This window comes from Rhinolophus sinicus, chromosome X, assembly GCF_036562045.2.
Source record: "Rhinolophus sinicus isolate RSC01 chromosome X, ASM3656204v1, whole genome shotgun sequence".
NCBI lineage: Eukaryota > Metazoa > Chordata > Mammalia > Chiroptera > Rhinolophidae > Rhinolophus > Rhinolophus sinicus.
Window position 1 is genome coordinate 107923487 of NC_133768.1, and position 24200 is coordinate 107947686.

The following is a 24200-nucleotide window of genomic DNA, read 5'->3' on the forward strand; positions in this document are numbered from 1 at the left end:
TTGTGTTGGTTTGTTTGTCCCTGCTTGAAGAAGCAGAAGGAAAAAGCCATAGTAAGGATGAGAAAAACAAGCTCAGCACATTCTAGATGGCCGCACTTGTATAGGAAATAGGTGAAGGTTTGTACTGGCACAGACAGAGCCCTGCAACACGCTGTGTGGCACAACTTTTCAATGCTGTTTCTCATCCCTTCCATCTGTAAAATGGGAAGTATCGTCAGCCTCATGAGGGGGGCTGAAGTATCACTAAAACGAGTGATGGTGGACAGTTAGTATGTGACGGAGAAGGAACTGGGACTGCATTCTACAAAAATACTAAGCAAAGTTGTGTGGAAATATGCTTTAAGTTTCTGCAAATGCTCCTTGCTCTGTAATCGCGAGCTTGGGAATTATGCAAAAGTAGTTATTTTTGCATTTATTCCATTTAGTGCTAATAAGGAAATCAAGGAATGGACTAAAGGCGTTTTTAGCAACATGACAGATTTCCTTATGCTGTAGCGTGATGGTGGACATTTCTGAAGAGCTAGAGGGGGTATTAAATGTAGATTAAGCCCTTATTTTCTCCCAGGAAGTTGAAGGGATTCGGTCTCCAAAATGAAACAGAGCATAGGCATTTCCTGAGACTGTGCTTTAAAGGAGAAACACTAAGGAGGTAAAGAGGGCAGGATAGGGCAGGGGAAGACAGCCAAGCAAGGCAGTGGTCTAACTGATGCCTGGCTTCAACCTGATCGCACAGGGAGTCCTTTTTGTCCCTTGTCTGTCACTCATTGGTTAGGGGCTTCCTCTCCAAGAGCAAGATGGCTCTCTTTCTGCCAACAGCAGTTCTCTGGAGAAGAGCCCAGCTGGAGAGCCCAGAAGGAGGACCCAAAGTGGCCAGAGGACCAGTGCACCAGCCTGGTGACAGGGATGTGGGAAGGCCCTGCACTCCAGGGTGTCAGGTTGGTGGAGCCAGGTAGCTCTCTCCTTTCAGTTACTGAACAAGTTTCAGAAGAGCAAGACTTTAGTGAGCAGAATGAAATCCATCCCTGAATAACACCATTAAACTATCCTTCAGTCATTGGCAACCGTATGCACATAGGTGAGCTAAGCAGTCCTTTTTTATTGCAAGCAGTCCTGTTTTACGTCAGTACGAGAAGATAACACAGATGTTCATTTGGGTTCTTACTTGTTCCTAAGCTGTAGAAACATAGGAATTGTCCATTCTTCAAACAAGCTTTCCTTTTTCACACCGGTCCATACTTCCATGGGTCTCCTGTGGCATGCCTTCTGCCTACAGTGCTCTTGAATCCGTGTCTTGTAGATATCGCTCAGGATCACACACAAACACCTGACCATCCCAGCAAGCAGGCATTCCAGATGCTATATTTATACATATCCCTCGCTCCCAAGGCAAAGAGACTTTCATGCCTTTCCCCAGGCCATTTCTCCCAGCTTCTCCTTAGCCGTACCCTAGAGCCTGGGGCCTGGAATCCTCCAGCCTTCACACACCCCGTGCCCTCAAAGCATTTCCCTTCTTACCAAGCGCCTACGGAATGGAGAAGTAGGTGCCATTAGGCCTCACCAATACACCCAGGTGCCTCCCACCCTCTCACCAGGAACACCTGGCATCTCTTCCTATTCATCATGCTCTGATGTCGACACCAGATCCCATTCGCTTTCCATATAGCGCCCTGATGTGTCACAGTGCCAGCCACCCACCATCACCAGCCCCTTTCCAAACCCTTCAAACAACCTCCTCCAGATGCCCCAGATCCCACTTTCCTCAAGGCCACACCATGCTGGGCATCCCAGCTGTGACTTTCAGATTTTGTGGCCTCTGTTGCCTTCAAAGGATCTTAATAGGGATAATTACATGGCCGGAGTTATGTGCCCCAGGTGAGATGCCGAACACTTGAAATAAGGTGAGGATGGGGAAGAGAGACCAGACTGGGAAATGATGGCCTGGGGTCCCACCAAGAGAAGCGAGTGACTGACAAGATATGTGAGCTGAAGGATAGGGTAGAAATTTGAAAGTGACTCTTGCTTGCTTGGAAATGTGGGTAGAAGGTGAGACTATAGAGAGATACAAAAATAAAGCATGAGAATGAAGTTGTGATCCATGCTGCAACATGGATGAACCTCGAAAATAAGATGCTCAGTGAAAGAAGCTAGTCACAAAAGGCCACATATTGTCTGATCCCATTTATATGAAATGTCAACAATAGGCAAATCCAGAGAGCTAAATCAGATTAGAGGTTGCCTGGAGATGGAGGGGGTGGAGGAATTGGGGGAGTGATAGCTAAAGGGCATGGGACTTATTTTTGGAGTTTTGGAGATGTCCTGGCAGTAGATAATGGTGGTGTTTGTAGAGCATTGTGAATGTACGAAAAATGACTGAATAGTACATTTTAAAATGGCAAATTTTATGTGTATTTTATCGCAATAATAGATAAAACAAAATGAATGAATGAATGAATGAATGAATATATGCATACTTAAATAAACCAGGAAGAGGGGCAGGCTAGAGATGGTGAGTTCAGCTTTCTGGGACTTTTGAGGCATTCATGGAACATGGTGGTGGAACTTTCCAGTGGAAAGCTAGATTTATGAATCGGGAGTTCAGGAGAATGTTCTAGGCTGAAGCTAGAAATGTGGGAGTCTGGGCAGTGGATGAGGTCACCCAGAAAGAGTGGGAAAACAAGCAGATCAAGGGGAAGGGTGCCATTTGCAGGTGGGTGGGCAGAGCAGGAGAAAGCAGGCAAGACTGCTGGCAGGAGCCGTCAGAGTGGTGGAACTCAGAACTGTTTGTGTCTCCTGGCAGGGAGACGATAACCCCATTATTGGCCATGCCTCCAGCATCAGTGATTATCTTGCATTCTGGGTTTTTCCTTTATGTCATACTCTCTGGCATTTGACCCCTCATGCTGAGTGACTCACCTCTTCAGGCCAGCATGTTCCAAAATGTTGATATTTTAAGCTCTCTAGGGGGTAAAAATCATGGTACAGGAATGCTTCAGTTCTAAAATATTACACGTTTAGAGTCTGATTCTGCCCTCAGATGGCATTGTCAGAAGTAACTGGAAGCAAAATTCACCTTTAAAACGGGGAAGAATGGAAGTGAAATCAATGAGGCTTAGCAAAGCAAAATAATAATCTATGTGAAAATTAAGATCATCTCCTAAATAGGGTGAGGGGTGACATGAGATCTGGATACATTTTAGCTTTGGAGATATTTCAACCCAAGAGGTTCAGATGACCCGAGTTTCACTTATTTACTACTTGAGAAAATTGGTCGCTGGAACCCCGCCCCATTTCCTTAGTTGCTATTCTCTCTTAGCAGACATGTTTCTGTCATACTCCTAAATGTTGTTTTCCCCAGGTCATTAGATCGTGATGCAAGTAAATGAAAAGGCAGATATTAAGGATATGAAAGCATCTCCCCCAATCCATAGATTGGGGGCCCTGAGAACTGGGGGAAAGCCGTACATGGGTTCACTGGGGCTGCTGTAACACAGTCCCACAAGCTGGGCAGCTTAGAACAACAAACAATCATTGTCTCCGGCTTCTGGAGGCTAGCAGTCCAAGATCAGGTGTGGGCAGGGTTGGTTCCTTCTGAGGGCTGAGGGAAGGATCTGTCCCAGGCCTCTCTCCTTGGCTTGTAGATGGTTGTCTTCTACCTGTGTCTCTTCACACTGTCTTCCCTCTATGCATATCTCTGTGTCCAAATTTCCCCTTTTCGTAAGGACACCAGTCATACTGGATTAGGGCCCACCCTAAGGACCTCACTTCAAGTCGATGACCTCATAAAGACCCTATTTCCAAATAAAGTCACATTCTGAGGTCCTGGGTTTTAGGACTTCAACATGCGAGTAGGAATTAAAGTGGGGGAGGGAGGGACAGAATTCAACCCATAGCAAGCCCGTTTCCTGAATTTGCCTTTTTGTGAATGGCAACAAATCTAATGACCTTTGTTAAACATGCTCCCTCAGATGACAATAGTGCTCAATTGCTGAGTTCTGTCCCATCCTAGACAATGGGAATTTGGGGGTGTGAAATCTCTCCCCCAGGAAAGCCACCTTTGCGCTCCCGTCTTCTCCAGACTCTCAGAATGACATGGATTTAAGGAGCTGACTCAGGAGGCATCTGCAAGCAGTAATTTCCAGATAACACTGTTACTGCAATTACCAAGTTAAGAGAAGCCTGTTCAACCACTACTTGGGCAATTGATAAAGTAATGAAAAAAAAAAACACATTTACTTTTTTCTGTGGAGACAGAATGTTTGTAGGAAGCAGCCCCCACATTCTTTGTAAGCAGCTCTGTGCTGGGCTATGGATTGTGGGTTTTCCCAGTGTTTTTCACCAAGCGCAGCTTCCGACTGGCCTGTTTTCCTGTGGTAGTTCATTCTTTGGCTTTGCGGTGGGACTTTATGCCAAGAGAACTCACTGGAGACGAGAGACAGATCAGGCTGTTGTCCCACATTCTCTCTCCACTAAATCACAGTTTTCTTTCGAGGGAAGGTGGCCATTGTGAACCTGTCAAACTGAGGCAAGTTAAATGTGCTGAAGTGAAGGCTCCTATTAACAATAGCAGCCATCTCTGTCAGATGCAAGCCCTCAGACAGTTACAAGGCAATTTAGCCCTGATAGGTGGGCGATTAAAAATAACAAAAGGCAAGAAGAATGAGAGGGGGAAACCCCTATTATTTTGAGGCCTGAAAAAACGAGGGGGCAGCCAAATATTCCACACTTGAACCTAGCCCCCAGTTAGTGTGGCAGGCCGGGGGACAGGGCATCTTCCCTGAAACATCCCTGGATGGTTTCCTTGGCCAGGTCTGGAAATGGAAGGTGAGCAGTGGGGGAGATAGAAGCAAGGTCTGCGTGGAGTTCCTGGTGTGTGTTAAGTCCTTCATGCTGATGATTGGAAATAGGGTGTTACTGGAGGGGGGTATGTGTGTGGAAATTCCCTCTGCATGAAAAGGAGCAGTGTGGGCAGTTTGTACAGTGTCGTATCTAAGATTGTAAAGGTTAGACGAGAGACAACCAGAAGAGGATTAAAGGAAAATTATCTCTCAGCTCAAGGGAACCCCGATTTAAATTGGATTTGTGATCTAACATTTGCATTACCATAGGAGCTGCACACTAGCGCTAGGCTCTGATAGGAGCTTGGCTACCTAATCCCACGTGTCAGGGTCTGGAAAATCGATTAGCTGCTGGAGCACCAGGCCGGGCATGAACTCACCAGAGGAGAAAACGCTGTGATCCTGGGCGGCCCGCACATCAGAGCAGCGAGTACTAACTCCTTTCCCCAACCTCGAAATAGGGAAAGGAGTTGCAGAGTCCCCCTGTACCTATGCTTAACGAATTACTGTGTAAAACAATCAGTTGAGGACCAAATCTGCATCCTCACCCCAGTTTCTCCTTTAACTGCTTCAATGGAAGCCTCCTTCTGTCAGTCCTGATGTCTGCTTAGATCAACTCATTCAAATTGTCAGCCCACATGAAACACACGTCTGCCTGTGGGTGCTGCGGGGGAAGGGGCAGGTAATTTGTCCTCTTGAGAGGGGGCCTCTGTTTAGACGGGTTCCTTTCTTTACTGGTCCTGGGTTTGGAAATTTTGAAACCAGGGAGGGGGTAGGGCATCTTTGCTGAAGGATTCTTGGCTTGGTCCCCGCCCCATCCAGACAGCTGTCTCTTTAATGTAATGCTTTGTCTCTCCTGAAAAAGACACAACCCTTTTCCCCTGGTGAAGTTTCTGCTGGCTGTAGCAATTACAGGTTTAACGTAGGAAAAAATGGAGGGAGAAAGGGACCATGTGGGGAAAAAAAATAGCTGTTTTTCTCAACAGATGTGAGTCGGAATGCCTCTGAGACCTTCTGCCAATCTCTGTCATGCAGGGCAGTAAATGGAGTGATTAGGGACACGGGGTTTGACATTAGGCGGGTAGAGGTTGGCATCCCAGTTCTTCCTCCCCCACTTGGCTAACTGTGTAAATTCTTTAAAATATCAGCTTTATTGAGGTTTGGATACCGTGAAGTTCACCCTCTGAAAGTGTACAACTGGATGGTTTTTAGTAGTCACAGAGTTGTACAACCATACTATGTAGTTCCAAAACATTTACATCACCCCAAGAACCCCCATTCCCTGTTGCCCCAGCTCCTGGTAACTAGTAATCTACATTCTGTCTCCATAGATTTGCCTATTTTAGACATTTCATATGGATGGAATCATACAATATGTGGCCTTTTGTATCTGACTTCTGTCCCGGAGCATAATGTTGTCAAAGGTCATCCGTGTTGCAGGATGGATCAGTACCTGATTCCTTTTTATGGCCGAATAATATTCCATTGTATGAGAGACCACGTGTTACTTATCCATTCACCAGTTGATGGACATTTAGGTTGTTTCCACTTTATGTATATTTCCTGATAGCTAATGATATTGAGCATATTTTCATGTGCTTATTGGCCATTTGTACATCTTCCTTGGAGAAATGTCTATGTAAATTCTTTGCCCATTCTTTAATTGGGTTGCCTATCATTTTTTGGATGAGTTTCCAGGCTTCTTTATGTATTCTGGATACTAGACTTTCATCAGATATATGACCCACAAATATTTTCTCCCATTCTGTGGATAGTCTTCTTAACTTTTCTAAGTCTGAGTTTCCTTACCTAAAAACAATGAAAACACAAGTACAACCTCCCAGATTTCTCGGAAAGAGTCAATGAAATGATCCATTAGCACACTTAGCAAAGTGAATGCCTGGCATACATTAAGCTTACCTAAATAAGCCTTATTTCTAGCTGGTATTAGCTAACTTAGATTTGTTGTGAGATTCAAGGTGGGAGCCTTTGAGTCATCATGTTATTTCTGACATGGGTGACATGAAAGATTTGGAATGTTTAGATTTCGCTAACATGTTATTCCTAGAATGACTGAAGCAGTTTTATTTGGGGGTGATTACATTTTTATTTTGAACATAGTTTATACTTCTAGAAATTAGTTGATAACTACTGGCCAGTATTGGAATCTGCCACTCTCCACATATCTATATTTATAGCTGTTTCTTTCTCTAGCTAGACAATTAGTTACCCATGAATCGTGAATGCGAGTCTAAGAATAACAGGGTAAAAATAGCCTAGTGTTGAGTCAGGTATTCAGAATTGGCATTTTCTTACCTAAAGCCAAATCATGAAAGAATAGATCTCTAATTCCCTAAGATGTTTACCTACTGTGTTTGAAACCTATTCTGATGGCTCTCTGTTGTTGCTTAAACTGCTTTCTAAAACCAGAGACCTGGTGGTTTCCTCTGCAGTAATTATTTTAATGCTGCTTCTGAATGTGTTGATATAAGAAACAGGCTCCAATTTGTCCTAATATCAGTAACAATAGAAGTAGTAGCATTTGTTAAACACTCACAGTCATACCCTTTTCACACATTATTTCAGTTACTTTTCACAACAACCATGGAACGTAAATACCAGCAGCCTCCTTTTGGAGACAAATAGCAAAAAGGAGGCTCAGAAAGGTCAATTAGCTTGCCTACTTTTGCACAGCTGCACAATGCAAAAGCCTTGACTAGACCCTTAGTGCATCCAACTCCCAAGTTTTTGCATTTTTCTTTATGTAGTGTCACCGCTTAGGAGGTTGGATTTAGCAGAGCCCTTGATCATTAGGCACCTGGGTTTTTTTCTGTGTTTCAGAATTAGAAAGTCAATCCCTTCTAATCCATTGATAAATGTAGCGCTTAACAATTTAGATCTGTATGTGACTCACCTAGCAAGAGTGGGCCCTCCCCTATCTTGACAATCCTCCAATTTCAAAACTCCAGTTTTTCTTTTGGAGTCTACGGCAGTGCTAAGATGATGGCTTTACATATGTTCAGCAGGGTCACTGAGTTAAGAAACACCCACAATATATTGGTGAGCCACAAATAATTGTTTTGCAATAAGTTGAAATGTGGAAAGAGATGGCCAAAATGACTGAACATGGCTGGCTTTCCACATCAATGTGATTGTACCATGTGCTATCATTTATAGTGTAAACAAGTTTTCTGCAAAAGCTAAATATATCATGCAACTCATTTAACATGCACAGAAGGAGCTGTTAAATTATTTCAGTCCCATTACTCAAAATGTTCAGAAAATTCCTCTGTATTAGAGCCAGTGCAGGATTGGCTCTGTAGCCAAGTACATCAACATAAATGTTGAATTCCCGGGGGAAATGCATGCCTCATATTGTTACTTAGGGAAAATATATGTCCAGACATTGTGGAGCCCCTTCTAAAACAATTCTCATTTTGTTAAAACAATAGGATCAAATTTTCAATCATGTTACCCAGCATCTCTGCATTTATAAAGCTTGTAGGCAGACGTGAATGTTGATTAAAATGTGATGTGTTTTTAAAGGATTAATACTTTGTGAAAGGTGGAAGTAGAAACTAAGGTTTTTCATGTCACTTTCTAATTTTGTCTTTACCTACATGGAAAGAATTCTGTGTGGAAGCCGTATGTGATACCTCAAAACTGTTTAAATTGGAGCAATTAGCAGAACAAATGGTGACATTGGATGATATTAGTCTGTTTGTGTTCCTTCTGTCTACCCAGTGAATCAACATTAATACAGATTTTTAGAAACACTTGAAACAGTCATCTGTGATTCCATTTTTGTTTTAAAATACGTGTTTAAAAATTGATCTAATCTCTCTACCTACTAAAACATCCCTTTAGATTGACAGTTTTCTGTTACATATTCCTTATCCAGAAAGGCTGTGTCCTTCTCTACCTAGTTGTTAAAAGGTCTGGTTTAGGAATGGGTATGAAATTTTATGAAGTATATTTTTGGCATCTATTGAGATGATTATATGGTTTATATCATTTTATTTGTTGATGACGTGATATATTATACAAACAGATTTCTTACTGTCAAACTGTTTATATAGTCCTGGAATCTAGTAGATTAATATGTTATACTATGCAGTTCAGTTGCATTTTGTGTCGATTTGAATTTTAGAGATTTGAAAAAGTTGAAATAATAATATCAATATAAACTCTCTTTGTACTCAAAAAAATGGATCTACTTCTATTTCTGGCATGCAAAAGCTATTTGTGGCAAAGGTACATCTCTTTTCCTTTCTGCAACTTTTGCTTTAACAGGAGAACACATCTCTCTAGTTTTCCTTGTTTCCAAATAAAATGGCATCTGATGTGTTCAAGATAATTCAGGCTGAACTACCTTGAGCCAATCGTCCCAACAGATGATAAAAATTCTGTGATTCCTATGCCCTAGGGACTTGAAGTTGTCTCATTCAATAATTACAGCGATCCTAGAAGGTAATCCCAGAAGTTCAAGGAATTTGATCTAAGATGTCACAGGTAGTGAGGGTTTAAAGCTGGGCCTATTTGACAGCGAAGCAACCTCAGTCCCTACCCTGAGCCCTTCACTGTGCTCAGGAGCCACATGCAAGCCAGCTGGAGGCTTTGCAAAGTTACTGGTCTCCTCAGGCTCTGAATGTTGGCCAGTTCTCACACATGTGTGTCCTTGGATGCAAGCTATGGCTAGCTCAGCTCACATCCATCCCTCCTAGCGGAGAAAAAAGTTCATTAGCTATTGTGCTCATTACAATGACACTCCCAGCCTTTGTTAGTTAGAACTTATATGTGGGCGGCACATTTGACATGAAACATTAGTAAATGAGTGTGTTCCGCATGGTATCAGAATCTAAAAAGTAGGTCCTATGCGAAGTAGTTAGCGACGGACCAGGACGTCTGATGGTGAAGGGGCACAGCTCTGCCGTGGCACTGTGGCCACCGTGCATGTATCCAAATAAGCCATGTACACTGAGGCTTGAAACACAGCTTATCTTAGACTTGGCAGAGGATCTCGTAGTCCTCCCAGAACAGGAGAGAACAAGAAGATCTTGAGATGTACTTCAAGGCCATCTCCCATACGGGCCCTCCACCCCCACCCCCAGCTCCTCTGGGAGGCTGTCATCAGACAATTTTACATCACCTCCCAGGTTCTGATGAAGTATGCAACGTTCTCTCCTGTCCACTGCAGAATCACCTGCAGCTTATAAAACCCCTTAACCGAAATCTGGAGTGGGATCCTCAAATAACAGACTATCCCACAACTTGTTCTGACGTCATCAGACCCCTTTTGTTTTAGTGTTATCCTTTTTGGTGTAGGGGTCAGGAATCAGGGGGAGCTTTGACAAATCTTCCTTTCTTCCATTATGTCAATACTAAATTGTCTGAATCTAAAAGTAATTCTGTATCTTTGTCAGTTGAATCCCTCGGGCCTTGACTTCGGCCTTTCCTCGTCTTGTATGTGTGTGCATGGCAGGTACCCATGCTCACCTGATGGAATGCTCACAGGGGTCCTGGGCTTCATGTGTCCCAGAGAGTCTTTCCAGCTCTAGGATTTTACAGGGGTGAAACATTGTCAATGTGGGTTGCAAGACAATCTGCCTCCTTCTACCCTAAACAAAAGTGTGTGTTTAAGGGGGCGGGGGGCGTCATTTTGATGCAACAGAAAGGGCTGAGCATATAAATCAGGTGGCCTTTTCATAAACAATTGAGCAACATCGCTGTCAACATTGTAGTTGGGCCTAAATTGTCAGTTTTGACTATTTTGCTTAAACAATCTGAAATGAAATGTGAATTCTTTGTGCATCAGCATAAAAGAAATCCTATCTGCTGTGTCAATTCAGGTAAACAGCCCTTCTCCACAATCTTCTCTTGAAATGGGTTTGAGAAACAGTTTCAAGTCCTCCAACTAAAGTGCCGTGTTATCAGTGGCTGAGAATTCACAGTGCCTCAGATCTAACTAAAAATGGGTCCTTGCCCCCACTGAGTTTAATGTAAGGCGCGATGGCTGTCAGCGGGCCCGAGTTGTAGGGCACTTAAAAGCAACCTAATATTGCAGTTGTTTTGAAGAGTTTCTTTAGATAGAGACTGATAGCCCAGCTCCATAAAGGAGTTCTTTACTTAATCCTTCAACAATTAGGAGCTGAAGTAGAGAGATAAGAAATAAAGTACCCTCTGTGATTGGTAGGTACTTTGGAGGTAACCACAGGGGTTTCTTCTCTCCAATCAGCTGTGGTTGCTCTAAGAAGCTGAAGGAAGGCTGAGAGGGACAACCCCAAAAGGAAGGCTTTGTGACAAGAAATCAGCCTTTCCTCGTGACTTGGGAATGGAGCCAACCAGGTCTGTCTCCAGAGAAAATGATTGAGTGCCAGATCTCTGCGCATTAGCAAAGATCCTACAGATCTCAGAGCCTTGGGAGAGTGAAGAGACATTTATCAGTACAGGGGGCAGCCTAGTGTGAGGGAGTGTGTACATGCTTTGGAGTATGGCCGAACTGGTGATATAATTTCAGTGACCTCAGAGTGGCTAAGAAGACCTTGAATGTCTGGATCATCAATGTCCCAATTCAGTTGACTGTAGTTGCGACATGTCTCTATACTCTGGTCCCTTTCCTTCCCCATCCCCACTATCTTATGCCCTGGCCCAGGACACCACCCTCTGTTATCTGGATTACTACAATGATAGTCTAGCCAGTTTCCTTCCTACCTCCTTCCAGTCAATCAATAGGCCTTGCTCCCAGAGGTCTCTACTTCTGACTCTTCGTGTCCCTTCCCTGCTTAAAAATTTTGATTGTTCCCCCCCATTGTTCTTTATAAAAACGCATGGCCTCATCTCACCCCAATCTATCTCCTTAGACTCATCCCCTTTCACTAGTGCCTGCAGGTAGTAGACTCCCTCCAGACCAAGCGTCCCACACTTGCTGAAACCTCAAGTCTTTTGCTACCTCTTTTCTTCTTATGCTGTTCTTTCCTTTCTTTGTCTCCTGGCATTTCATTCTGCCTTCAACGCATTGCTCAAAGGCTTCTGGCTTCTGGGTAGCCTTCAACAGACTCCCCAAGTAAACTTAGGCATTTCTTCTTTGAGTCCCTTCTTACATGCCTCTGACATTGAACTTACAACATTGCATCGTCATTGTTTATGAAGTTTCGTCCTTGCTAAAGTGCAAGCTTATTAGGGGAAGGGACCATGACATACTCATAGTTGCTTCCCCAGGGCCAAGTATAATCATGACAAGTAATAATGATAGTAGCAGTATTATTGAGTGCTTACCAACCATTTTACATATATACTCTCATTTAATCATCATACGAACCTTCTAAAATAAGTACTATTATTGGCTCCATTTTGCAGATTAGAACTGAAGCTATGATAGGTAACTTGCTGGAGTCCACACTTAGTGTTTTAAAGCTGGGGTTCAAATTCAGCACAGCCCTGCTCCAAAACCTGTGCTCTTAAGTGCTACAGTGTTGTTTCACCCCCAAATATCAGGCCCAGTAAATGGTCTTGAACGAATGCCTATTACTCTACTTGGATGACTTTCCCTATTGCCCAGTATGGCTCAAAGGAAATCCATTAAAGATGCTTGTGCAGTGCTACTGAAGAGTGCAATGTCAACTATCAAAGTTCATGCTTGGGAGTTTTTCTTAAGACAAAAGATTGTCTTTTCCCCTTTGGAGTGATCCCAACATTTGATTATAGGTCCAGGTTTGTCTGCTGGGTTATGATCTTCTCTGCGGAAATCCACTCATAGATGTTTTCACACCCATACCCCTGAAAAATGATACAATAGTGTTTTGGTATGTGTAACATTCTTGAAAGCCATCTGAATTCTATTAGGCAATTTGTCATTTGCATGATAACTTGAGTTCCCACATTGTGAGAAAATTACATAACCCAGAGAAATATACCAAGAAAATGAGAATCAAATTCAAAATAATGACTGTGGAGCAGAAAATTGGTATTGTGCTGAATTTATGTGATCAATTCTAAGGAAGTCCAAGGTTGAAGAGGTAGCACTTTGATACAAGTCAATATTCATATGTATTAAGGCTCACACTATTATATATGTATGCAATATAGATATAAATTCATATATACCACATCCAGTCTAGATAAAGGATATTTACTCTTTTCTTTTTCCTACTTTTGCCTTTTATGTACTCAGCATTCTGGCCAAACAGATTATTTTGCATTTCCCGAATTTCTGAAATAGATACTATTTTATTCCCATTGCACAGAGGAATAAACTGAGGTTCAGAGAGGTTAAGTAACTTAAATTCAAGTCCTCTAAGTAAATCCGATGCAATATATGTACAGCCACAATTACCTCCAAATAAGACTATTTGACTAGATGAATTGTCTTCACACTGTGTTCCTCTCATCCCTGGGACCCTCCAGAGTTCCCTCCTAACCTGGCTGTGACCAAAGCAGCACTGCTTTAATCTCTTTTGCATTTGGGATTCCTTCTGAAGTTTTACCTGGTAGGTGGAGGGATCTTGAATTTAAAAGAATTCAAAAACCATTGGCTTAAAGCAGCAGGGGTCAGCAAACTTTCCTATGTAAAGACTCAGATAGTAAATATTTCAGGCTTTGGGGGCCATGTAGTCTCTGTTACTACTGAACCCGGCCATTGTAGCACAAAGGGATAGCCAATATGTAAATGAATGGGCGCGTGGCTGTGTTCCAATACAACTCTCTTTATGGATCATGGAATTTGAATTCCATATAATGTTCACATGTCATGAAATATTCTTCTTCTTTTGATATTTTTTTTCTCACTCATTTAAAAATGTAAAAATCATTCTTAACTCAGGGGCAGTGCAAGAACAGAGGGAGGGCTGGTTTGGATTGAGGGCCTCAGTTTGCCAAGCCCTGGACCAGATGGTCCCTAAAGACACTCCCAGTTCTCCTGCTGAAGAACCAGAGTAACTTTATGAGATGCCCATTTTCTGACCCCCTAAGAGGCACTCCTCTGGTATGCATGCCCATGGCAGATCTGGTATGCATGATCTAGTGTAGACCCAGGCAGAGGGCCCACCACGTGGCACTGAGCTAGAGGGCCCTACCCGATAGATCTTGGAGGTTTATTCCTATGGAATATAAATTAGATCTTCAAACTGTTTGTCACTGCCACAGCCCTCAGACCGGAATTTTCCAGGATTCCTAGGGGCGTGGTCATAGAATCAGTCTTTTAGGTTAAAACGTTGAGAAAATTAAATGCAGCTTCTCCTGAGAAGAAAGGCTGAGCACCTTTGCCTCCGGGAAACAGAATGAATGCTTTGAAAAATATCACCACCTCTTTCTCATCGCCTGCCTTACTACCAACAAATGATTCAATGCTACAGAGAATATAAAGCAGTAGGTAGGAAAATATATAATTCCCTGAGTAATTCTCCACTGGTCATGTTTCATTCCTCCCAGCCTACTTTATGAAGAGGAAGTGCCCTTTAAGGAGTCAATAGGGCTAAGTTATTATTCTAGAAGAGGGCCCATAGTAAGGCACTGCCTGGTGAGAAGGCACAAGTCATGAGGTATCCCACACACTCTGAAATGCTCAGCCCAGCTCAGCTGTGTTATTCATTTGGGGCCATAAAAAACTTACTCTGATTGTGATAAGCTCTGGACACTTATATAAAGACTATAATGTAAACTAGCCCCCAAAACCTGAAAAATAATTGCGACAGAAGCTACGGCTTCTAATTTTTGTTTAGAGTCTAAAACCTGAGTGAAACAGTCACCACATCCCTGCACAAGGGAGATGGCAGCAGTGACTCTTATCTTCAACACTAGTCCAAGTCCAGTCTCCCAGGGTGGATTATAAAGAACAAGGCTCAGGCTATCAGATGGAAGCCACAAGAAAGCACAGGGCAATTCCTAACTGGCAGAACATTCTAACAATGAAAGCCACTGAACAATACAAAGGTATTGCCTGCTGCTCCTCAGAAAATGGCTTACGGCCATATGTTGGAGATGTAGTTATCACCCCTGGGTGGCAAGGTGAAATCGATAACACATACAGGCACTTCCTACTGTAAGAGCCAGGGTCCATCTGAGTATCAGTCACCTACATTGCAGCTATTTCCGTGGATGCCTGGAAGCTGAAATCCAGCCAGTGTCAAGTGGTACACCTGATAAGCTGTCTGCCATTTTGGGCACCATTTTGTAATTCACAAAAAGGCACTGTGTAGACTTGCAGCCTATACATTCAGGGTTCTGAAGGTTGCTTCTGAGCAAGGGTTCTGGATCAAGTAACAGCCTCCGAAGCCCAGCCTTAAATACAGATGTTAGAACCAGGTATGTATTGGAACTTCCTCCTTAGAGTGAGTGGCCGAAAGACAAGGTGCTCAAGGTTCGCACAACTTCCGATGGGAACCATCCCTGGCCTATTTCTCTGGATCTGCAGGTTATCCCACATTTATAGGGAGCAGGACATCAGACACTCTTTGTATTATTATTTTTTGAACTCTCACTTGGAACTTTCTGGCTGTTTCCTCTTGCAATAGGCTTTCAAATTGCCAGGTATCTTAAGTGCTCTGAGAGGATCTCAGCAAACTCAAAATAGCCATGATGGGTTTAGACCCTCCTAGAAGAGTAAATTCAAGCCCTAAAACTTTCCAAACTGCTTAAGGACCTCTGAATCTCTCCTCATCTGATCAAGGGCTTCCAATGACGCTTGCTAGTTGATATCTCTGCTAGTCTTTGGGTCACTACGAGAGCTTTTGAAGAATTATCATTCCAACATGTTTAGCAACTTTTCTAAGGTAATCATAATAACAACAATAGCAATAATAACCAAAATGAAAATAATAGCTTCCTGTATTTACTGCTAGACAATTTGTATTAAGTTTCTTTTTCTAATCCTTCCAAAAATTCTCCAGAGTAGCTATTATTGTGAGAAAGTTGAGACTCAAAGTGTTTTATTATCTAGTTCAAGAGAGCATACTCATTAGAAAATCCTGTATCTGTTGTCAGATCTGTCTGGCTCGCAAGCCTTTGCTCTTAAACCCATGTTGCTTCAAATGAAGGCTTTATTTCCATAGAAAAATCTGTAATAACATGTCAATCCCTCTACCTTTTTTCCTCTTCAAAATCACCTAAGCATTCCACTATGTGAAGTGGCAAGGTTTATGGAGAGTAATCCTATGATTTTATGGTTATGACCCACATGGGACCTGTCACGTCATAGTGCCCTAGGATGTCCCAGTGCAAAGAGCCCCTGAGGCCACCACGTTTAGCTTGAGACCCAGAGATTTAGGAACAGACAAGACCCTGGGGACAACTCCCCTTCCTTCTCCAGTACCTTCACTGTCTTCTTTTTGTTCATTCTATCTCATCTGTCCCAAATTTTGTTATGTGATCATCTCTTCAGGGCAAGGACTTGTTGACAGTTTTCTGGAATGTTTTACTTCTTAATACTATAGCAATCATAAGTCACAGTAAAAATAAAACAGAGAGTTTTCACACCAATACAGATTTTGTGAACTACTAGATCCTGTTGAACAAACATCTGAAGTCACTCAGGAGGTCTACCGTGTTCTGTTATCATCTAATTGAAAAGTAGAAGAGCAATTGTTGTTTTTTATAAGTTACACACACAGGCATACATTTATATGAGCATAATTATTTTACATTTTGGGATATCCAGTGTGTGATTAATTTGTCTATGGAATTATAACCTCATGAAAAGAGATTGCCATTTTTCTGCTGAGACTACCTTAACTGTAATGGGTGTGAATGGTACTGCTATAATAATTAAATCCAAATCTTCCACTTTCCCTAGAGTAATGGTCAGCATTAGCTATGGATGGGAATGCAAACAAGTACGTGTATATTCAATAATAAAGCTTAATAGGTCAGGGAAGGAGTGAAATTAAATGAATGCCTAACACTTCTAGAGATAACTAATGGTAGTCTGCCTTCCTAGTTATTTCCTCGACTTGTGTTTACTGGGACTTGAATATATGCATCAAATTGTCCTTTATTAACAAACAAACCCATACCAAGCTTGTTGAACTGGGAGTGTTTAATGGCAATCACTATTTAGATTGGCTGTGTATTTCAAAAATTATACAGTGGAGGGCCTTTAATTTCGATGTTAAAATCATACAGAGTTGAGTGAAAAATAAGATAACTGCTGAGTTCAGGCCTTTGTATTCTGCCTCTGGATGTGCTAGTTCTACCTAAAGGAGAGTAGCCTGAAGACCACCATTTCTGGATCCAGCTTTGAGACTCCATGAGACATTTCCCAACTCACCACAGCTTACCTTTAGATTGGTCAGTAAATTTAAATGAGAACAAAATCTCATGAAGACTCTGCTTGTCATTACTTGTTAATAGTATTAATGAGGTACACTCTTTCTAACTGTGATGATATATGTCCAAACTAACAATGACACCCTGCATTAATTTTGTATTTTCATGAAGAATTTCACAGGCAAGAGTTTAATTATTATCCCATTCAACAGATGAGGTACACAGATGAGAGTCAGAGACAGTAAATGTCTTACCCAAGATATCAGAGTTTATGATTAGGCAGTAGTTGAATCCAAATATGTTGACTCCATGTCAATATGTTTTCTTTTGTTTTGTGTTTTTTTGTTGTTGTTGTTACTGATGACTTTGTTTAATATATCATCCTTCGTAAGTTATACCATCTAGGAAAACATTATATACTTTCAAGTTCCGGGTGAAGATGGCATGGGTTCCATGTTTACCATCATGATTTCTTTGCTGCATGGTCATGAATAAGCTCCTTTACCTCTCTAAGCTTTGGTATTTCCATCTAGAAAACTGGGCTAATAATAGCACCTCCTTCATAGGGTCTAAATGGCATGCTTCTGATCAAATACTTAGCCCTTTCCCTGATACAGAAATAGATACTCCAAATGATAGGAATTGTTTTTCATTTATTTTGCTAAACACTTAGATAAAAATTAACACATAGCCATTGCCTACCTGTATTTACACACACACACACACACACACACACACACACACACACACACACGGAAAATAAAGCCCTTCGTGACCAGCAAGAAAGAGCAAAGAATGCTCAGAAAATTGTAATTAGTCCAGAGAGGCTAGGATTGCCCCCACTTGAAGCCTGGAGACATGGTCTAAAGTTGTATTTACTAAATAAAAATATTAACACCAATTGATCTTTGAAGGTTGTGTATCTGGAATTTTAAAATAATAAGCACTCTTCCCTCTATAGCTCAAATTTGGAGATAGAGCTAGTGGCACTGGAATTAATATCCCTGTAGAAACAAAAGACTGTGTGTACTCGATAAACAATTTTGAAGGTGCTAGTTCATCACCAAAATTCAGACCACTCGTATTTTTCAGGTACCTTGCCTTAGGAGAGAACGATTTCTTATCCACATCATGGGTTTACGTCTCTTGGATCAAATTTTACAGGAAAAGATCAGTCATATATCAAAAGGTTAATGACTAACCGTTTCTCGCCCAACTATTTTGTTGCCACTGAGCTACCACAGTACAAAGGGCACTGAAAGGTAGTGGAAGTTCACTGGTCCTTTTGACTCTGTCATCCAGAGAGCGCCAGCAGGCTTTGACAGCGGTCTCTGGAGCTAGGGGCTGTTATTAGACCCCTATTCTTTCATGGGAGACTCGGAGCATCTTTTCCTGTAACGATCCAATGCCACGTCCCATCTCCACAATGATTGATCAGTACATTTATTATGCTTTCAGTAGTAAAAATATATATACTCCAGTCATCTCTGGAGATGCTGAAATAGTCCTTTTTTTCCCTCTTGATTTAGGGGAAGGTAGAGAGGGAAGATGTGTACAGAGTATGACATAAATATAAGAGCTCAAATATCTAATTAGCTGAAAGAATCTTGGTTCCTTCTGCACCTTTGACAGAATTGCAGCTGTCAGATTGTAGCTCCAATATTTTATCCTCGTTGCAAGATATATCTGAGGATGATTTAGAAAAGACACTTTCTAACACGAACACCACTCTGGGTTTTTTTTTCTTTTCTTCTCTTTTCTTTTTTTGTAGGATGCTTGAGGATGACCTGAAGCTGAGCAGTGATGAAGATGACCTTGAACCTGTGAAGACATTGACCAGTCAGTGCACTGCCACTGAGCTCTACCAGGTAGGAACAGCTTAGGGCTTGGTTTGGGACCTAAAGGGAGGGACCAAAGGAACTGGAATGGTTTGGCCATCCACAAACCTACCTCCTGCTTCGTCTCTGGGCTTTGGAGAGAGGGAAATAAGCAAAGTGTTTGGGAACAGGTCAAATCAGCTCACACTTTCATTAAGACTACAGTAAGGAGAATTGCTTTCACCTTCTCCCTCTGCTTCCTCTTTGATGTACACAATACTGATCATCAGTAAGCCATTGAGATTCTTTCCCTCTCTTGTACAAAGTATCCTCTTGAGTGAGGTGTAACTTTCCTTGAATGATTCCAGTGTGAGGCTTGGAGCCCACACTCATTCATTCATTAAAATATGAATTTGACTTCTCCGGTCACATGTCCCGGGTCCACCACTTCAGGATACAGCTGAGAAGCAGTACTCAGCATCTTGCAGTTTTCATGAACCTTCAGGCAAAGGCATCTGGCCAAAGTTTGCTGCTGCCCTGTCTTATTCCATTGTGCATTACAAACATTTACAGTAGTTACCACTAAATTAGGTGGCAGAAATGTGTGTGTTCAGCATCTCCAATGAGACTGGATTCTTGATGAGCCAAAGCCAAGGATCATTTATGAATCATGAGAACGGCAATGTAATGTGTGGTGTCCATGATGCCTGGGATGTTTTCTCTGTGACAGAGAATGGTCTTGCTTGTGTGGTCCCTCTGGGTGTGCTGGTAAGCTCAAATAAGGAACACAGAAGGATTGCCTTTTTCTTGTCTTTTCTTTTTTAAAGCCAGTGCCTGACCAAATTATTTCTACAGTGAAGTCTGCTAAGTTATAAAACTGCAACCAGACTATGTTCAGGAATGCTCATGCACTGGTATTTCAAGAGAGTTAACAAATATGGAATTCCATATCACTAAATATTTTGTGAGGAGCCTGAGAAGAAAAGCTTAGGAAAAACTCTCAGTGCTTACCTACTCCATTCTTGTCCACACTTGTTTATCTCACTGGAACTCCTACTATCCAGTATAATTTTTAAAACTCGAACACATCATTAATGTTATGTCCCCAATCCTTTCTTCTCCTTTACTTCCCCCACTTTATTTTGCTTGCATTTTTGATAAGTATGTACAAACTGAATCTCTAACTTTGGTGCTTTATCAAGAGCAAACACAATTGTCTCCCAGGGGCTTGCTGTACATTTAATATACAGAATGCAAGCACTCCCTTCTCCTATTTGAGTGATGGGCTTCAGAGCACATGTAAAATGAACATTTAAATTCCAATGTCTGCTATTCCTGCTTTCTGCATCGAATGGGCCAATGACAAGGGCATTGTATTGGCAAATTTTTTTTTAAAAAGCCTAGATCATTGATTCTGATAGATGCAACATTACATTTTAATGGAAGTATGTAAAGCAGTAAACAATGTGAGAGTAGATTTTGCACGCGGACTTCCTCTCTATGTGATTTCATAAATACAATCTGCTTTTTAGCTTCTCAAGTTGTTTTGTGTATTAACCCAAAGAAGTAGCCCAAATCTGGGTTTTTAGAATGTATGTAGTGACTTTGTGTAAATGCTGAGACGCTTGGATAATCCTGCTTGGTGAGTTGGAAGCATTTCATGGCATGCTCTCTTTAGACCAGTCATGCCTTCCTCAACAAAGCGTGTCATTTGAAGTGGAAGTTGAACTGGAAGAACTAAAGGCAAAATGACAACTTATTCCTCTTAGCTGGGTTCAGGAAGCAAGAAACAGGCACAAGGTTATAAACATTTGCAAATGCACCATCCGCATAGAGTTTGAATACTAGTTAAAAGGCCAGAAGGATAAGGCCAAGAGAGAACGTATGTCTCGTACGAGAAGTGACAGTGACAGCCATGTTTGGTGAGCTCTGGCTTTATGAGGCCTAACATTCTTTTTCAATGATGTGTGGATTGAAATCATTTTTCTTTTTTTATGATGGTAAAATTCGCATAACATAAAGACTCACCATTTTAAAGTGCACAATTCAGTGGCATTTAGTACTTTCATAAGGCTGTGCGTCCATCACTAGTTCCAGAATATTTTCATCACCCCAAAAGGAAATCCCACATACATTAAGCAGTTACTCTCAATTGTCCCATCCCCTTAGCCCCTGACGACCACTTATCTACTTTTTGTCTCTATGGATTTGCTTATTTCATATAAATGAAATCATGCAATATGTGACCTTTTGTGACTGCTTTCTTTCACTTACCATAATGTTTTCTAGGTTCATCCATGTTGTTGCTTGGATCAATACTGCATGCTTTTTGTGGCTAAATAGTATTCCACTGTCTGAATATACTACCTTTTGTTTATTCATTCATCCCCTGATGGACATTTCAGTTGTTTCCACCTTTTGGCCATTGTGAATAGTACTAAGAGCATTTGTGTCTAAGTTTTTGTCAGAACACCTGTTTCCAATTCTTTTGAAATTGCATCTTACAATTCTTTTCAATTCTTTCAATTCTTCCACTTAAAAGTGGAATTGTTGTCATATAGTAATTCTATGTTTAACTTACTGGGGAACTGCCAGTCAAGTCTGAAAAATCATTTTCTTTTCAGATGAGATAACATAGTGCCATGTAGATAATATAGTTTATTCTCTCATTTTATAATTGGCACCGTCATACCTCCGGCAACATCAGGAAGAGTGCTGAGAGCTCCCATTTATGGAGCCTCCCGATGTGTCCAAGGGGCCAGACCACACCACTGATTTGAGCTGACATTATACTTAGAAACTTTCTCAGACCCCAGTGGCTACATTCATACAGACATACTTGTACATAAAAGCTAGTGGCTTTCTGGAGACATCCCCAAATTATCTCATCCAAAATTATTGCACCTGGACTCACCTAAAGGGACCCAAACTGTACAGGTTTAGTGGGTACACACTGATCTTTTCCAGAAAAGCTCCTAAGACATTGTGCTATGATTTACAACATAAAGAATCCTAAGAGAATGCATTCCGAATGCAGATATGAAAATGAAACACAGGATCAAGATGTGTCAGTTTCCAATTTGACATCTCAGTCCTGAGTATCTCATAATCAGAACAACCTCCCCTCTTCCTGCCCCAAACCCCCACGCGTACCCTCCGTAGTAGTTTCAGCCATGCTGAGCAGGTCCTGTGCACAAACACCGCTATAACAATTAGCATGTGTTTAAATGCTAAGTATTATTCCTGTAAACGGGAAAGTGGAGCATGAGGCCAGAATGGGAGAATTATAATATACAAATTATAGGTGCCAAATGGTCAGCCATGGAGACCTAGGGTTATAAGACAACATCTCTAACAAAAGATTTTCCCTTCTAGTCACTCTTAAAATCAGAGGTACACAATCACATGTTCATGGTGTCACTGAAAAAGTGACAGTAATTAGACCCAAAAGTATTTGTTAAAAGCTTCCGTGTTCTGTCCATATTCCCCACTGCATCTTGCTTTCTCAGTTGAGACTATTTAGGAAGCAGAAATGTCCATGCTGTCTTCTAAGGTGGTGTGGCAGTGCTGGCAGTGTGTGGAGAACGATAGATGTATAATCGAATGGGTTTGAATCCTGGCTCTACCACTTGCTTGGTGACCTTACACTAAAGACTTCAGTGTCTCTAAAATGGAGATAACAATAGCAGCTACTCCATTGGGTCATGGTCGTCATCATTATTGTCACTACTAATGGCAACGTAAAACGTTTCATATTTTTGGAAATGCTAGATACATTCCTTTCCCTTGTCTTGTAAGAAATGGGATGTTAAAGAGAGCTGCGGAGTGAAGTACCTGGAAAACAGCCAGTATGTGGCAAACTTGAATGAAAAGATTCTGTTTTATCCTAATGTGTATTAGCTGTGTGTGCCTGGTCGTGAGGAATTGTAAGCATAGTCATCAAGAGCATGGTTTTTGAAATAGAGACGCCTGGGCTTCAATCCCAGCTCCATCACATACAACTGCATGATGTTGGGCAAGTCACCTACTATCTTGTAAGTCTCCGATCTCTTACCAATAAACTAAGGAGTATTGTAAGGATCAAATGAAGATTGTGTGTAAGAAAATGTGTGTTTGAAAACCACAAGCTCTATACAAATAGGTGGTTACTCTTCTTTGCGGTCCTTTAAAACATTAACTAGCACCTGCCTCATTTGGATCTGTTGGTAAATAGATATTGCCCTTCACTTTGGCCTTGACGTCCATAGGGATCTGCTAGGAACTGAACTGAATGTCCTAATTGCCTCTCAAAGGCATCTATTGGATGTGAATGATCTTTCCTCCCCTCTGATCCCTGACAAGTTTTAAACCAGACACCCCAGGAACAAAGGTCAGGTTGCCAATGACACCAAGTCCTCCAGGAAAATTACATGTCTTTAAAAGAGAGGTGTGTGTTTTTCAAAAGACTGACAGAGGTGGAGCGTTGAGTCATGCATTTTGATCGCAGCTCTTACTTTCTTTTTCTGAGCTATTACTCTGCCCTGGTGGAAGGCTGTACTCACTTTGGTGTTCTCTCAGGAGCTCCCCGGAATGGGAAATAATCATTTGAAGTTGACATTGGACATTGGGGTATTCCAGAACCGTGTTTGAATTGGACGCAGCGTTTTGTACTTAGTGTCTGCAGAAACATATGTGTTGCGATACATTCTTTTGGAAGTTGGATATCAATAACATGATTGGGATGTGGGGGCCATATGATGTCCATTGGCCAGCTGACTGAATTTTTCCTTCTCAGCTGCTACTGTTGGCATCAGAGACGTCAAGACCAACCCTGGCCTTCCCCATACGACACTTATTGAATTGCCATTTTCAAGCCAGTCATTAAGGGTTGAGAGAGATGCTCTGATGAGTCCCCTGAGATTTGGTGAGAGAGTAGCGTGATGCAATAGGACAGGATTTGTGGGAGTTCATAGGTGTAGAGCTCGCTGCATACCCTAACCTCATAGCAGCGATCCTTCAGTTTTCCTTTTGGGCAAATATTTCTTATGTTTCTCGGGATTAAAAGAAGCCATGAAAACGAGGGGTTAAACCTGGAATCAATTTTCATTTACAGCTGAGAAGCAGTTATTGATGCCATGCTTGCAGTTCAATAAAAGATCTAAAGATACAGACCTAGTGCTTCTCTTTCAAAATAAGCAGCCTAATCAGTCTCAAATGTTTTTTTTCACAAAGAAATTGTATTGACAGGTTTATTAAAATTGCTATCTTTAAAGTTTTAAGCTATCCACAATTTGACCTATTCCAAAGTCTT

General features: G+C 41.7%; 1 protein-coding gene across 5 annotated transcripts in view; it reads left to right on the forward strand.

The window, feature by feature from the left end:
* AFF2 (ALF transcription elongation factor 2) overlaps positions 1-24200 on the forward strand; it is a 473113-nt gene that overhangs the window by 344948 nt on the left and 103965 nt on the right. For all 5 annotated transcript variants that reach the window (XM_074323510.1, XM_074323509.1, XM_074323508.1 and 2 more), the window contains one exon: positions 18865-18961. In XM_074323510.1, coding sequence (XP_074179611.1) covers positions 18865-18961 — 97 coding nt within the window. The remainder of the gene's footprint in view (positions 1-18864; positions 18962-24200) is intronic.